The sequence below is a fragment of the Mauremys reevesii genome, linkage group 5 (genome assembly GCF_016161935.1).
Source record: "Mauremys reevesii isolate NIE-2019 linkage group 5, ASM1616193v1, whole genome shotgun sequence".
Classification (NCBI taxonomy): domain Eukaryota; kingdom Metazoa; phylum Chordata; order Testudines; family Geoemydidae; genus Mauremys; species Mauremys reevesii.
The window spans coordinates 72,812,241-72,830,375 of record NC_052627.1 but is presented as its reverse complement, the minus strand read 5'-3'; the positions used below and the strand labels follow the sequence as shown (position 1 = coordinate 72,830,375).

The 18,135-nt window shown below is 38.5% G+C and overlaps 1 protein-coding gene across 1 annotated transcript in view; it reads left to right on the top strand.

Moving 5' to 3' along the window:
- The first annotated feature begins 2,279 nt into the window (after window positions 1-2,279).
- The window catches only part of GLRA3 (glycine receptor alpha 3), a 118,562-nt gene continuing 102,706 nt past the window's right edge, over window positions 2,280-18,135 (top strand). Inside the window, exons 1-2 of the mRNA XM_039542736.1 lie at window positions 2,280-2,387; window positions 10,762-10,889. Of these exons, the coding sequence (XP_039398670.1) occupies window positions 2,296-2,387; window positions 10,762-10,889 (220 nt within the window). The 5' untranslated portion in view covers window positions 2,280-2,295. The remainder of the gene's footprint in view (window positions 2,388-10,761; window positions 10,890-18,135) is intronic.

Below are 18,135 nucleotides of genomic sequence, written 5' to 3'. Positions count from 1 at the left end.
TCCCAGACCAGAAAATTACTGTTGAGGATGTTGAAATGCCAATAGTTATCCTTAGGGACCCAGCCTACCCCTTGCTCCCATGGCTCATGAAGCCTTACACAGGCAGCCTGGACAGTAGTAAGGAGCAGTTCAACTATAGGCTGAGCAAGTGCAGAATGGTGGTAGAATGCCCCTTTGGATGTTTAAAAGCTCACTGGTGCTGTTTGCTGACTAGGTCAGACCTCAGTGCAACCAACATTCCCATTGTTATTGCTGTTTGCTGTGTGCTCCACAATATCTGTGAGAGTAAGGGGGAGATGTTTATGGCAGGGTGGGAGGTTGAGGCAAATCACCTAGCGTCCGATTTTGAGCAGCCAGACACCAGGACAATTAGAAGAGCACAGCAAGGTGTGCTGCACATCAGAGAGGCTTTGAAGACCAGTGTAATGAGTGGCCAGGCTTCGGTGTGACAGTTGTGTGTGTTTCTCCTTGATGCAAACCCACCCCCTTTGTTGATTTTAATTCCCAGTAAGCCAATCACCCTCCCACCTTCAAAATAAAGTAACTATTGTTTTGATACCATGCATTCCTTTTTTAATAATTAAAAAATAAATGAGATAACGGACAAGATAGCCCGGATGGGGTGGGGAGGAGGGAAGGACAAGGCCATATGTTTATTGTAGCCACACTAAAAATCAAACTGTTTGAATGACAGCCTTCTGTTGCTTGGGTCATTCTCTGGAGTGGAGTGGCTGGGTGCCCGGAGCCTCCTCCCCCTCCACCCGCCGTGTTCTTGGGCATCTGGGTGATGCAGATATGGAACTTGGGGAGGAGGCCATGCGGTTATACAGTGGATGCACTGGGGGTATGTGCTCTTGTTGGATTTCTTGCAGCTCCAACAGATGCTTCATCATGTCTGTTTGCTCCCCCATTAGACTCAGTATTGTGTCCTGCCTCTGCTCTTCGCACTCACTTAATTCTTTCCTGGCTTCTGCCACTGAATGCCTCCATGCATTAAGCTGTGCCATATCAGTGTGGAAGGACTGCATGAGCTCAGAAAACATGTCATCGTGAGTATGGGGTTTTTTTGCCTTCTAATCTGAGATAACCTCAGGGATGGAGATGATAGGGGGAGCATAGAAACATTTGCACCGGGGGGAAGATAAAAAGAGAGAGTAAAATTTAAGATGATACATTTCTGAGAACAAAAAAGAGACTTTCACAGTGAATTAAGCAATTCACAGCAGACAGCACATGTGCTTTAGGTACAAGGCCGCATTTTGCCTTTTATATTGAGCACCTGCCAGTATGGTGACATATCACACATGGCTGGGCAACAGAATTCGGTTTCCAGGCAGCCTTTTGGGATACGGGGTTGGCTTCTTACACCTTCATAACATGTGGGAATATTTTCAAACTGCAGCACCCTCCTTTTCCAGAGCAAGCAATGGGTTGGGTTTCATATTTAAAAGGAGGGGCTGCGATTTTCGGGTGGATGTGCAGCACACACCTACCCCCACCGCACAGCGTGGCTATTCTCTGGGATGATCCCTTCACCCCTCCCCCCCACCGCGTGGCTGTTCCCTGGGATGATCCCTTTTGGCCAAGTACAAACAGTCTAGCATGAACGGGGTCCTTTTACTGTTCCCTTACAAAAATTCCCCTATTTCACCCAGGTGACCATGAATGATATCACTCTCCTGAGGCTAACACAGAAAGATATAGACCAAATGTTGCTTGAATGTGACCAAAACCCACGACCATTCACTGCCATGCTTTGTGCTGCAATGATTCCAGAATACTTGCTACTGGCTTGGCGTGCTAAAGTGTCCTACTGTGGATGACGAAATAAGGCAGCCCTCCCCAGGAACCTTCTGCAAAGGCTTTCAGAGTACCTCCAGGAGAGCTTCATGGAGCGGTCCCTGGAGGATTCCCGCTCCATCCCCAGACGTGTGAACAGATTTTTCCAGTAGCTGTACTGGTCGCGAATGCATCCCAATTGTTTTTATCAGTGTATAAAAGAGGGGTCGCAGAAGGGGGTGTCTTTCCATAGCCTAGGAGGGAATAAAAAGCCCCACTGTTCACTGAGCCAAGTCCATTGTAACAAGCATGCATGTACCAGTGTAACTGTAGACATTGATCCGGGGAGCTAGGACCGTGCTTCGTTGACAATAAACCTGGCTGAGCGTCTTCGCTGATGAACCGAGTCTGTGGTCTCTTTGGGAAGTTGGATCAAGATCTTCTGGGCCAGCTATCTACAGAGAGCTGGCACAACACAACACACATATGCAGCCACCAATTGACAAGATGGGGTAGATGGACTTTGAAAAGTCAAATAGGTTCCCAGACCTCATGTTTCCAAACAATAACAACAAAAATCAAATCTGCATGTTGGTCAGAAACAGAAGGTTTAAATATTTTGACTATTTCTACTGTAGCTAATAATGGGGTTAACATTTGTTTTTGTTGTATATCTGCTATTACTGAGTCTACTTTTACAGTTTTCTTGTATGATGTTTTCATGCCTTATATCAGTATGGATCACTAGTTATTCCATAGCTTAGTTTATATCATACAGTAACTTTGATTATATCAGTCTCTGGAGATTATTTATGCAACAGTTATTGACTCAAACCAGTTTGCTTGACTGTGAATATTATATTTAAAAAATGATTGTGAGGAACTAATCAGTTGCAATCAGATTGCTGGATTTCATTAAAAAAGGGCCTGCTGAAAGTGTTTTCTTTTCTTAGGCACATTTTATATAATATTGATGAATTTTGTCACCATTAAACTCACTACAACCATAGAATCAAGGGAAGCATCCTCAGGATTAAATCAATGTAATCATTATTTTAATCATGAGTGATCCGATAAATTAATATCAGCTCAGATTAATTTGCAGAAATGCTTGTTGTACTGCTGTTTGTGAGATGCAGTTGAATGCATAATGGCTGGCTGCAGCTTTTGCATACAGTCACTTCCCCACGAGTATGTAATTAATTTCCTTGAGCTGCTCTGTAAACCCTTTTAATATACACTGTATTAAAAGCATTCAAAGATCAGTAGAATAAAATGACCCACAAAATAAAGTTCCCATAGTTCCAGGGCCTTGATTTATACTTGGTGTTCCAAGGAACAGGCTAAATAATAAAATGAAAAAGCCATTGATCCATTGTTATATGCACAGCAGCATCACAAGATGCTTCTGCAGTCAACACTGTACTTTAAAACACAAATATTTATAACTTTTTCAATGGCTCAAAGAATCTGTTCTTAAGATACTAATGGGGAGAAATAAGCTATGTTTACCTGACAAAAAAAATCATAATGATAAAGACGTGGATAAATTGACACATAGTACAAATATAGGTATAAAATTTCCAAAATACAGTGCAGAAGTCATTTATCAGAACAGAAAGAAGAAACTACCAATGAAGCTATAAGTTAAATTATTTAATAGTTTTGTTTATTGTCCTTCACAGCTGAGGTGTGACAGATTCTGAGGGAACTAATTAGGGCATAATGGCTCACCGAGTCCTAAAGTTATCCCTTTCAGTAAATTTGAGATTGACACTATACTCAGCTCTGAATAGAAATGGGGGGCAGGGATAATCTACTACATCCTTAGGTAAATTGTTACAATGATTAATTACCTCACTGTTAAAAACATGCCCCTTATCTCTAACCTGAACTTGTCTAGTTTCAGTGTCCAGTCACTGGATCTTGTTGTGCCTTTTATCCTTTTAATCAGAAATGTACTTTCTATGTTGGTACTTATAGATCATTAGTAAGTCAACTCTCAATTTCTAGGTCATGATTAGGATACTGATGTTGACCTTAAAGGCTCTAAAGAGTCTGGGTCCTGGCTACTTGAGGGACCTTCCCTCTCCCCATGTAATTTCATTGTCATTGCAATCAGCAAGGTGTTTGAGCTAACAGTCTCGGTTCAAAACAGAGGCGTATGTTGGTGGAATATTTTCCAAGTAAGGTCCTTTATTTCAGGATGCTCTCCCTTTTTCTTTCTGTCAAAACCCAACCTCGTTGACCTTCAAGGCAAGCTATATTGTTCATCTCCTTTTCTTCCAGTTGTTAGGGGAAGGATGGCATAATGGGGGGAACTCACTGTCAGAGCACTCCCTCAAACTAGGACACAGGCATTCTTGTATTCCAGCAGCCTCTATTTTCTGCTATTCTAGTTCTATGGTAATCTGCAGTATCTGTGGCCCAGCCGTCCAGCAAAATCATCTTTCAAATTCAGTTCCCCTTCCAGGTTAGCAAAAAAAATACAAACATAAAATACCCAAAGTCTGATGGGCCTTTGTGTCAAGCCCTTTGCCTTGTCTGGGACTTGTCGATCTTTGCCTCATAGTCCTGAGGTTTGAACTTCCCTACTTGCTGGAGAAGGGGAATCCAGGCCCATCCTTTCCTCTGAGTTCCATCCCAGGGACACTATTTTAGGCATGTTGCCATTTTTCAGATTCAAGCAGTTAGTCAAATGCCAGGGTACTGGGGATGTTCCAGTTGGAAGTAGAATTGATGGAGTCTGGTGTTCTTTGATGCAATCTTGTTTCTTTATAGGAAATGTACAAAGTCCTGCTTCTCCAAACGCAAGAGGAACCCAAAACAAAAGGAGCAATTTCTTAGCTTATAGCCCCAAAGCTTTTTAGCCAACCCAAAAGCTCTCTCTAGCTTTTTCCAGGTCACACCGTGCTCACAGGCTATAGCTTGGTTTTCTGGCCTCTCTCTTTATTCTTGTGTTCTCTCACACACCTGGTCACAATAGCCAGTGGAATCTCCCCCCAACATGGTGCTAGTTTCTGGACTGACTCTATTAAGCCGTGTTGTAGGTGTGGCCCCTTTATCTTTCTCTTATAACTATATAATTGAAGGACACATTCATGCATCAGTTTGAACCAAATTTTAACTCAGCTCATAATGAAGTTTCATCCAGTTCATAACAGGAAGGGAAGGATTGTTCCTTACAATCTCTTGCTGCTTCCCTGTGCCGCTCCTATCTTTCTCCCATTTACAATTTCTCTTACAGAGCTGCTGCCTCTCCTACTGCTGCTGCTCTGAAGTTCTGTCTCCTTGTGCAACTTCTTCCCAGCACATTAATGAGGAGCTTCCTCTAGGCCTTTCTCAGCCTCTCTAACAGCACTCTCTACCCCTCCCCTCCCCCACTCCAGAGTCTTCCTCCTACTTTGCCTTGTGCCTAGTTTTAGGGAGTCCCTTCTTCTCAGCTGGGACTGAAATGAAATTAGGCCCGATCCCACCTCCAAGATCTTTTTAATCCTTTATTTGCCAGAGTGGGGTGCACAGCCATCACAGTTCAGTTGAGAGAGAGTGGTCAGAGGAAAACAGTAATTGTTATAATGTTGGAAAGTCCATTTTTCTAGTCAGGATTATTTCATGTGGCAAGCCATTTGGATTGAAAATCCCCTCACCACCACCCCTTTATGTTCTATGTTTTGAATAGAACTGGTCAAATACTATCTTTCAGGTTCATTATTTGACTTTTTTTTCCTTTTGTCCAATAGTTTATTTAACAAATCAGTTTTTAGGTATTTGACCAGCTGTAGCTTACAAACACCCACATCCAAGATACTTTCAAATATAAATAACTAGATCAGTGGTTTGAATCTGGCCCTAAGCTGGAAGTTTTTACCACCTGGTGTATGTTTGGTAGCTATGTTTAACTACAGCTAACCGGTATCCATGACACAAAACCATCATCACAATTAGCACCCATGTTGGTAGTCCCAGTAGCAGGAAGTAAATAGGCATGGAGACTGAACTACTCTCATTGTTACTCCTAAGGGTGGTCTCTCCGCTAAAAGCTGAGCCACTGGGAAGTCTAGGAAAGAAACAATTAGTGTTAAATTTCTTTCATATGCTGGTGATTTAAAGTTGCATTTTTTAAATTTATGCAACAATCTTTTGTACCTTGCTTTTGAATGCCCCATGGAATGTAAAGTTGTGATCACACTAAATTCTTATAACCCTGGCCATTGGGGAAACAGAGAGAGATAAAATTCTTGAAAGAACCAGCTCAGAGACTAAAAGAGAATCTGTATTCCCTGTAGATGTGCAGAAAGTCATTCCTGCAAATGTACAGTAGCTGTGTGTAGTGAAGGGAAGATTATTCTCTTGTTGATGTGTGTACTGAGCTCCCATTAATACTAATGGGAGCTATATTTATATTGAGTGAAGGGAGAATATATTCATAGTGTGCAGCCACGTAGCAAACAGAGGCTTATTTTTAGAGACAACGTGTGACATAACTGGGGAATTCTTAACAGTGGAGTATCCAGGAGCAATGCATATTTCATTATTTCCTTATATTTTTCCTCTGTACTGTTTGTTTTTTCCTGTCAAAAATACCATGCCTCTAACTGTATTTTCTACTGCTCCACTAGCCAGTGTTACAATAAGTAAAAGTGACCTGCAATGGTGTTATTTAAATGACTAGGCCGACAGTATGTGGTCTTGTTATTAAGGCACATGACTAACAACCAGAAGAACTGTGTTCTACTGTTGGCCTTGCCACACAATTCTTGTGTGATTTTGGGCAAGTTATTAAAACTGGGTTTCAGTTTTCCTATCTGTAAAATGGGAATAATACCTATGTTACAATGGTATTATGCTAATTCAGGCTTTTAAAGAACTTTCAGATCCTGACATGAAAGGCACTATGCAAGTGCAAAGCTTTATTTATCATTATAATAATATAATATCACGTGTGTGTATATGTAGTGATATTAAAGTATTCTTTTTCTTCTGACTTTTTTCCAAAGTGTTTTATAAACTTTAATTAAGCCTCACTATATCCATATGATGTAGTATTCTTTTTTCAGGAATGGGTCAAAACAGAACCTGGAATCTGAACCCATTCTAATTAAATTGCAGGAGAGGGATAGGGGATCATATTTAAATCCCTTATTCAGAAGCTATCCTCATGCTTTAGCTTCCATACTAGATCCACAAAAGGCAGGCACCAATTTTTCAGTTCTGGTTCAGATACAACTACGGTCCTGCATGACTAACTGTTTATATGATATTACAATCCAAGATAATGGAAACATCAACCAAAAACTGCTCTCTCTTTTTCTGCAATCCTGTCTCATTTACTACATGACTTCCAACCTCTACCACAAATGAGGTGGAGATACTACAGACAACAGCCTCATTTGCCACACAAACCTGATTCTTTCTCAGTGTACTGTCTGTTCTGTACACCGAATGAGGCAGGAGTTCTATGGAAAATACAGTATGTGATTATGTAATTGGAGATTACACACAAGGCACAGGAAATTTTATTCTGGCATTTCTGAAGAGTTTTGAGTGTTTGATTTTGCAACCTTAACTTTTTTTTTTAATGTAGATAAGCCCAGAGTTACACCAGTTAGGTCTCAGGGTAGGTCTATACCTACCTACCGGGTCGACGCGTAGAGTTCGACTTCTCAGAGTTCGAACGATCGCGTCTAATCTAGACGCGATCGTTCGAACTCTGAACGTGCTCCCGTCGACTCCGGAACTCCACCACCGCGAATGGCGGTGGTGGAGTTGACGGGGGAGCCGCGGCCTTCGATCCCGTGGCATCTGGATGGGTGAGTAGTTCGAACTAAGGTAGTTCAAGTTCAGCTACGCTATTTGCGTAGCTGAACTTGCCTACCTTAGTTCGACACCCCCCCAGTGTAGACCAGGCCTCATTGGGAATGTCTATACTGCAGCTGGAAGGTGTGGTTCCCAGCATGGTTAGACAGATTCATGACACCTTGAACAGAGCTAGTGCACTAAAATAGCCATGTGGATGCCACAGCACAGGCAGTGGCCCAAGTTTGGACTCAGCCGGTTGGGTGGGCTTGGACTTGAAGCCGCTAGCCCAAGCTGCTGCCTGGGCTGCAGTATCACACTAATATTTTTAGCATAGTAGCTCAAGCAGTGCTAGTGCTAGTCTGTCTATCCAGGCTGAGAATGATACTTTCCAGCTTCAGCGCAGGCATAGCTACTAAGACCTAAGACCCCACTTTTGATCTACTATACCAGTCCTGGTCCTACTGAATTCAACAGGTGTTTTACTGTTCCACTAGTATTTGTCCACACAACTTTCTTTAAAATATATGTTCTCAAGTGAAGTTATTCTTAATGACAAATATCCTTCAGTGATTACTCAGGAGAATGTCCTATTGAAATCGAGGGAAACCTTTTTGGAAAGGAATGAATTAAAATAGAACTTATTTACACTATATATATACCACCTATATTTAATATACCAATTTCGATTATGTCAGAATATAGGCTGGGCAACAGAATCACTGAAAGAGATCTTAGGTTTTTAAATGACTACATTAAATATTACTCAACAACCATGATCATGTTACAATAAGGCCAATGCTATATGGAGAGAATCATTAGGAAATCAAATATATATTCTTCTCTATTCAACATTAGTTACCCTTCAATTTGGAGCACTGCTTTCAGTTTTAAAAAGACAAACATACTAAAGAAAGTTCAGAGCGGAGCAAAACCAAAACAAAAAACCTGCATCCCAATGGGCATATCAATTTAAGACCTCCCACTGGGCCTGATTCTTCACTGTCTAGTGCAGTCAAAGTGTGTACAATTGTGCAAAGTGGTTGTAGTGGGGTTTGATTTGTTTTGCTTTACAACCATTTATCACTCCCTTTGCACAATGATTACTCAAGATGTAAGACAGTGGTGAATCAAGTCCATAAGGAATATTGGAAAGAGGATGAAAATATCATTGGCACTTGAAAACAGGACACACAGTAATGGGTCTAAACTGCACTAGAGAAAAATTATGTTAAATGCTATATTAAAAAAACTTTCCTAGCTACAGGAAGAAATACACAACTAAGCTAGCTACCAAAGGAAAGTGTAGAATCACCATCGCTGGAGATATTCAAGGCTGGGCTTGACACCCACTTATCAAGACTGGCTTAGGGATAATGAAAACAATTCTACCCTTATGCAGATGGTAGACTAAATGACCAACTAGCCATTCTTTCCAACTCAAATCAATATATATTTCTTGTCAGTGGGATAAATGTAGGTTTCCAGGAAGCCATTTGATTTTTATAACGCCTTGATCATCACTACAGTGCTGCTCTTTGTACTATATATTGAAAAGTTTTAAATTACAAGTTCTTTTAATTAAAAAAGACCAACAACAACAACAACTTCCTTAATAAGAAGAGATGTCCAGAAGTTTTTAATTGTTCAGTGATAAAATCCTAAACGTGTTGCATGGAAAATTTGGTCCAGTGAAGAAAGATTAATAATATTGGTTTTTATGTCGTTAGACCTTAAGATCCAAATTTCCAATTCTGGGGCAGATTGTTCAGTTCAATAAAACATTATAACTCTTCATGCTGTAAACAAAACATATGACTGAAGACCACAGAAGTGTTTTAGCCATGCAGTCAATAATTAGGGGACAAATAAATGGGTCCACAGAAATTTTAAATTTGAAAGAAAAAACAAAGTTTCTGTAACAAACTGGCAATCCCAATTTTCTCCTAAAGCAGTTCACATACAGAATCTGGTCCAAACTTACTCCCTTGCTGAGGATTCATTTATTGTTAAGCTACGTAAACCTCAGCCTAAGATTTTAATGATTTTGAAGGTCCCTATGGGTTTTCAATTCCTACCCTTAGTTTCTTCTGCCTTGAAGAGACAGTTAAACCCTTATCTGATAATCAGCTGACACTAATAGGATCCAATTGTCTGACATCAGGGTGAGTTAGCAGAAGAGATTTATCTCTTTATGCACTATCCTAGAACCTGAGATCAGGGTAATTCAGCAGAACTCTTCATCTTTTCTGAGGATCCTAGAACCAGACACTTTGTTATAGTTTCACAGTATATCAAAGAGAAGTGTTGTTTACAATAATTTTATATATCTATAATTTCATATTTTATTTATCAGTTTGATTTATTTTTCTTTTTTTTGAGAATCCACATGGTTGATCTCTGTGCTTATATTCTGCTCTCTTGATATGTGCAGAGCACCCTTTAGAATGTCAGTTTCATATATCTAGACAGTGCAGACTATAGGAAATGACATTTGCCATGTGGACCTGAGAGGAGAAGTTTGCCCTAAGATAGTTTTTTTCATTAAGTTATTCTTCCACAGCAGAAGTCACTTCTGTTTTAAATGAAAATGAACCTCATTGATAATGTTATGGAATAAAATTTGCCAATGAATTACCTGGTTCCATCTGCATAGATATCACCATCAAACATTCAATCAATGATACAAAAAAGGGGTGTGTCTGTTCAAAGTAACATGAAAGATCCCAATCTAAGTTTCTCTAATGCAAGTTTCCATTATAAAGAACCCAGTAAAAAAGATTAATCACAGAGCACTTTCAAAATCATAGCATTCCAGATGTATAGATATTTGTGTAGTTGACATTGTTATTTACTATTGCAATTTTGTGGAGCAAGTCAATTTCCAAGTCAATTTCCAAATATGGTTAATTTTGAGAAGCCTCAACACACAAAAATGTGATCACAATGCAGTTTGTCAGATATTTAGGGAAAAATTAGATATATAACCATAGATATAATAAGATCATACTGTTTTCACATATTCAAATTAAAATAATTCTGTTATTTTTAATGTTTAATTTAAAATACAATTTTACCTTTGAATTGATCTGTTTTAATACTGATGGACAAAATGACTATGTTGTTAGGTACTTAATTATTACTAGAAATTATGACTAATTAAATCTTTTTTGTTTTTATTTTTAGTTTGGTAGTCACAAAGGAAACAGACAGTGCAAGATCTCGTAGCATGCCAATGTCGCCATCTGATTTCCTGGATAAATTAATGGGTAGGATGTCAGGCTATGATGCAAGAATCAGACCAAATTTCAAAGGTAATTTTGAAAACTGATTCACTTTAATTTAACATTGTCTTTTATGCAAATGTGTGTTTTGGAGAAAATTTAAAAGCAAAACAAATGTACTCAGCCATGCTCAGCTAACCTTGACTTTAATCATTCAAATTTCAGCAAAAACATGGTCTACTGTTTGTTGAAGTTTGTGTAGATGCCAAAATGCTACTAAAGATTGGTATTCTTTTAATATTTTAGTGTGATATGTATATAGTCTAATTTAAAGAACTAAAAGGAACACATAAGATGTTCACAGCTACATTTTTTTTTCCATATTTTTGGTGTATGCTTATGAATCAAATAGGGATGTGCATGCATCTAAATAATTAGTGCCAAAGTACTTCCTGTATGTCCATACAGGATACAGCATCTAGGACCACTGTAATGCTAGGTCTAAAGATAAAGAGCATACCATGTATTTGATGAATGCATTCAAGATAGAAAACATTAGGAGCTATCCTCTTCCTGTCACTGACTGTATCTATGGCTCTCCAATAGTCTTCTGTCACCCTTTTAATAGGCTTCCAACAAGCTCTGTGACCCTCAATTTGCTTAGGTAGAATGTTGAAACTTTAGGGGTGTTCTCAACCTTACAGAGTTTAAGAATTCTACATAAATTTATGAAACAATTTAAAAATATTTTAATCAATTTAACCATTTGTACCTTCAGTAAAATAAAATAATACTTTTCAAATACAGATTGTGTGTGGAGGGAAAAAAATTACTGCAAATAAAGCCCCTGCTAGTATTCCTTTGTATTAGTTTTTCCTCATCTGTGCCCTTCTTCCTGTTTTCAGGAAGTGTTCTTTCCTCTCTTTTCAAGATATTTTCTGTACATCAGGTTATCTCCACTTCTCAGGACATCTATCTCACCACCCTTCTCAATCTCACCTCTTGTTCATCACTCGTTTTAAAATATTTTTAATTTTACCAGTGCTCAGAAACTTGACTAGCTACATCCCTGAAGTTATAAGTACTGGATGCTATTTATTTACTTTCCTTTGCCATGGTTTGCCCAATGAATCTGTCTGGCAAGAGGAGAATGAGTTGTCTGTCAAACTGCTTCCCAGTCAACCAACCTTAAAAAGATAGAACAGTAAATAAAACTAATCTCAAATGATTTACTTCTATCTGGAAATGTCAAAGTTGCAATTGGTGAGTAGAAGTGAAATTCCTCAGAATATGTTCCTGACACCTTAGTTTAAACAACAAATGTGTATAGAAAATATTCATCAAACAAATCACCCCAAAAGATATGTATTATTTTGATCAATATACAATATTTGCTATGGATAGGAATAAAGTTCCTTAGAGATTGATTGATTGTTTGCCAGTTGCATGCCTCAGAGAATAGAAACTATTGGCTTCTTGCTTAGGAGGAAAAAACCCTGGGTGTAAAACAGAACTTGTACAATAACAATAGATAAGTTCCACTTAAAATATTACTTCCCTGTGTGTGTGGAATCTTTCTATTTATTTGCCTCCTTATTAAAGGTGTTCTCAACTATATACCATAGCTATTCCCTTTAGCATGTAAATTTCAAGTTCAGACTAAGTCTTACATTGCATTGCTTGGTCTTATTTGCTGGAGGTCCTCTTTTGTGCAGCACAGCTTTACTTTAAATCTAAGGTGAAGCTGTGCTGCACAAAAGAGGACCTCTGGCAAATAAGACCAAGCAATGCAATCTCCTCTTTTTCTTTGAATCTTCTAAGGCTCCATGGGTGAGTATTGTGAAAAACTCAGGACAGACAGCTGCAAGGGTGGGGTAGAAAACAGTCCCAGAAGGGTAAAAGGCCCTCCTCCCTATCAACTGAGGAGGGGTGACTACAGGTCAATTAGGATCAGCTGAGAGAGAGTTACCTGAGGTCAATGAGGATCAGCTGATTCCAACTAAGGGCTGGAACCTGAGACCTTTTTAAACCCTCTCCCGTTGGGGAGAGAGATGGGGAAGTCAAGCTGCTAGTAGGTGAGGAGCAGCAAGCCTCACCAGGAGGGGAGGCTGCATTCCCTCCCATAAGGGAGAAAAACAAGCATAAAAGACTGGCTGAGAGAAGGAGCCGACTGCCTCTGTGCAGCCAAGAGGGACTGTTTTACCCCAAGCCTGTCTTGCCAAGGCTAAAAACAGCTGAGGTTGGTGAGACCAAGAAGATGCCTTTTCACAGTATATAAAAGCAAGGATCTTATAACTTAGCAATTCCTTTGGGGATTGGATTTTGATATTTGTCATAGGCACCACGTAATCACAATCTTCTGAGGAGGCTACAGTGTGGAAGGGGCAGATGTTTAGCAATTAGTGGATTCAGTATGGTGCTTCTTGAATATATAATTCAAAGGACTGGGAGACTTTTTTTGGTAACCATCTGACTATAAAGAGTCAAAAACCTAATTCAACATTGATTTGCTGTTTCTTAAAAGTGTACTTTGTAAATTTTCTTGACAGCTATGCAATTTGAATAAATTTGCCAAGAAAGATTCAGATCTATTGCTAAGAATAAATATCTCCTTAAACTACTTTGCCACGTTCTTGCTATTATTATTCTAAGAACAAGTATGAACAAGTGGAACTTCATGCCATTTGGACTTTGTAATTTATCAACAGTTAAGATATGAAACAAGTACTAGTATGAAATCCCAGACTATCAACCCTGGTATAACTAGAAATTGAATCTCTTTCTATTAAAATTCCTAGACACAGAAGATATTATATTCTTTGACTACCAACTGCATGTCATACTTAATCTTCATAATTACACTTTTTGTTTCTGACTGCTTTGTGTTTGTGAAGTAATACACAAGATAATCTTGTTTTTGTTCAATAGAATAGATGGATTAAGCAATATTTTCAAAGAGGTCCAATATTAGTTCTAACTCTAAAATATGGAAATTCGGAAACATCTTTGGGTATGGATGAGAATACAGGAGAAGAATCCCTGGTAAAAGCTTGTCCTAATTATAGAATATTTAAGACTATGCCAAAATTGACCATAGGAAGTGCCTCACTCAATGAGAGGAGGAGAGTCCATGTTATGTTTTTTCCATTCTTTCAGTTGTGGTGAAAAGCACTAGGTATGAATGCATCACTGTCTTCCAAATCTGGGTCCAGTCCTTAAGTCCTTATCTATTCAAAGCTGTCAATGTTTGAATACAGAATTTTCAACAAGTTAGGAGTTCAGGATCAGGCTCTCTGTCATGAACAGGCTTTTTGTACATAGGAACGTGAAGGGATGAGCTGTAGCTATTTCAGGAATAATGCAATGGGTCATTGCAACCGTGCCTCTGTGGGTCATAACTGAGAATAACAAATTCAGGACAAACTGCTTAGAAATAGGGTAGACACACTCCAAAACTGGTGGCTATTCTCCCATAAAATATCCCAAACCAGCAACAAAAGTAAACTTCTGTTTTACCACACTGGCTAACAAGAAGTCAGAAAAGCAGTTTTCCCTGGCGTTCCAGTCCTTGTATCACCACCAAAAACACTAGACTTAAAGATGAGTGGACCTTTAAAACCAATTTAATCAAATAAAAGGTTCTTATGATCCCAAAGGACCAGCCACAAAGCCAGGTCAATATACAATTCAGATCTTACCCAATAATCATTCTGTTGCCAATCTTTTAGTATCTAAATCTAAACATTTATTTATGAAAAGAAAGAAAGAGAAAGAAAGGTGAGAGTTAAAATTGGTTAAAGGATAAAATACATACAATAAATGCAAAGTTCTTGGATCAGGCCTGTAGCAGTGATGGAATAAACTGCTGGCTTAAGTCAAGTCTCTGGTGGCTTCCAAATCATTGGAAGGTCCTCAGTCCCTTGGTTAGAATGCTCCCATTAGTACAAGTTCATCATAGTCCAGAGGTTTGAGCAGGAAAGAGGCAAAATGGAGACTTTTTTTAGGGCCTTTTATAGCTTCTGTGGAGGGAAATCCATTATTTCAAACAAAGCCCTCAACACAGCTAGTGGAAAATTAAAAAAAAAAAAGGTAATAATTGGAGATATTCCAATCTCCTAGAACTGGAAGGGACCTTGAAAGGTCATTGAGTCCAGCCCCCTGCCTTCACTAGCAGGACCAATTTTTGCCCCAGATCCCTAAGTGGCCTCCTCAAGGATTGAACTCACAACCCTGGGTTTAGCAGGCCAATGCTCAAACCACTGAGCTATCCCTCCCCCCTTACCAGTAGAAAGATGGTGTTTGGAGTCACATGAGCAAGTCACATGTCCATGCATGATTTCACTTAGTCACAGCAGTTGTTCACATGAAAGTCCATCAGGCATGGATGGGAGTCTTTCATGGTCCATTGTAAGTTAAGTGTCCCTTGATGGGCCACTTAACTTGAATAGTCCCTTCAAGATGTGTAGGCTAAATACCTTGTGGGCCTTACCACAGGAGCAAACACATTTAAAATACAGGTATAGAGCCAATCTTCATAACTTCAAATATAAAAATGATACATGCATACAAATAGCATAATCATATTTAGCAAATCATAACTTCTCTAGTGACACCTTACTTGACATACTTTTGTATAAGATTTGTTGCAATTATATAACAGTGGTAACAACAATTATCTACGTGGTTACATTTTAATCCGATAATGTTACAGTCATTATCTGCTTTATAATTTCCAACATCTCTGCTGATGATCATGGAAAACTTACAGTAGCATGATGCAAGATGCATTATGTCTTACTTATTATAAAATTTAATTTGAATGGTTTACTTTTAAAAGATAACTATTTTAAAAAACATCAGTCATAAGTTGTTTATTAGGTATTTCATCATAACACTGAGAAAGTATTGCTAAGATAGCCACTGAAGTGCAATAGAGGGAAACAATATTAAACTTTGGGAACACAGTACATGTTTAAGTATTAAAGCTAACTCTGATTTACAATATTAAAATCTGTGTTTCTCTGTTTCTCAAAGCTGATATACTGTTCTGGAATACTTGAGTTAGTTATTCTTATCACTTGGTGGTCAAGTGTGAACACTTCAGAAAAAGGACCTAAAGTTTTGACATAAAGGACACTTGGCCCCATGTGGTCATTCCTGAATTCTCCTGTTTTCCCTTCACCTCACTCTGAGTTAGTCATAGAAGCAAGCACTTCTTCTTTTTCTTCTTCTTCTTCAAGGTTAAACAAGATAAAACTAACTCATCCTGCTACTTTGGAGAGTATAGAAAACAAATTTGTCCCGCAAGTGCAGAAATTTGGGAAGAGGTGGGAGAGCCTTGTTCAATCTAACTATTTCCATCTTTCTTGTCGTATGTTGCTTCTCTTGTATGTAGAGGTTTTGTAGGAGCAAGCTTGCCCCTCCCACCATGTAGCCTCCATCATCTATATACTATATACATCTATATATATGTAGCCTGCTATCACTTCTTAGAATGCAGCAAATTTTCCTCTCACTCTGTAAATCAACTCAGGGAGACTCCGATACTGATAATCTCTGGGAATAGAGTGCTCTCTTCCTGTCTATCAGAGTAACAGTGACCCAGTAAACAATAGCTCTCCAAATCTGAATGTGGAAGTGTCAAGTGAGAATCCTTCCATTCTCAACATTCTGTGAGAGGATTAGATTTGCACTATCTAGACAGAATAAAGCCCAACAGTTTGGCAGTTACCACAGAAGCACTTTTCATATTGATGTAGAGTATAGGCAATGATTTTAATTTTCATTTGATACAAATTGAGATACTTTTCTCTTTTAAATAATTTCATGTACCATCTAGTAAGATCCATACTGGGGGCTTACTCTTTTAACCCATCTGTCCTAATCATTTCTTATATGGAGAGTGACACCACTTTGGATTTTGCTTTACTTAATTTACATTTTTAAAATCCATGTGGTTTCTTCCATCTAAGAATAATCTGCTTGTTTTGCATCACAGAAGTGTCCCTACTTCCCATTTCTTCTGTGTGCATCAACAAAATATAGGAATACACTCCACACGCTATCAACCCCAACTTAGTTAAAATGTTATTTTTCTCTCACCTCTTATTTCCTACCTGTATCTTAACTTATCACATTAAGAAATTCAGATTCAGATCCTAGTAAATTGAACTAAACAATCTAGGATCACTTAGGAAAGCAGGAACATGTGTTAACCTATGACTATAAAGGACATCCCCTATGTATATCTCTCTTTGGTTTCTAAATTTGTTAGACAAATTATTATATTTAAATATTTTGCTAATTTTAATTATGGAACTGTGCTTCTGATCCAGAGCACAGTTGTTGTTTTTCTTCAATAACTGATATGCCATTGGGTACACTATAAAATTCCATTAGGCTCTCTTTTGAAGTAAACAGCTGCATGTTGAATTGGAAATGATAGAATGCACTGATATATAAAAAATGTGATGTATCTTGGAACTGGAATTTACTTTTGCACACACATTGGATAACTTCACAACCCAGTGGCAGCCATTAAGTATGGTCCCCTGAAATCACTTTCCCATTCCCTCCCACTACTTGCACCCTTCCTGGCCCCAGTCATATCTTACATTGAAACTCAAGAAACATGAGATAAGGCAGCTTTAATTTTTGTAATTAGTAAATTAAATGCCATCATTGTCAAAGTGACTGAAAAATTGGTACTTTCTTACACAACAGATCTGCTTCCTGTATGTATTTATCTCAGTGAAGTAAACAGAGAAAGATATCTTTTAGTGCTTTTTTCTTCTATACTTCACTTCAGAGCCTATACAGTTGAGAAAAAGGAGAGCTGCATTCTATTCTGGTTCATGCACCATGAGCAGAATTTTGTTCACAGAAGTGCTGATCCTTCAAACATTTATTACACCAGTAGTCCCATTGATGTCAGTCAGCAGTGAAGCATCAGCAATGACAGAGCTGCTTCTGACTTCAGTGTTACTCAGGATAATTAAACTCTACTCTTATTAGTAAATTTGCAGGATTTGGTCTTAAATTCCAAATCTGGGATCTTTATTACTGGTAATCATATGAAACAAGAAAAGAACCCAGCTTGGCTTTCAAATTCCAAACTGAGTTAAATAATAAGAATGATGATTGGGCTAACGGAAGAAAAATTTTCACTAATTAACAGAGTAACTATGATATGGAAGTAATAGAGAAACTGTAACATCAAATCGCATAATACCACATTTAACATTATTTTAAAACCTTTTTTGCACAAGATGATGATTCAGCTCTCAAGTCAGATGTCAGACTCACAAGCATTGCCCTGCCATTACTGATACTTTGC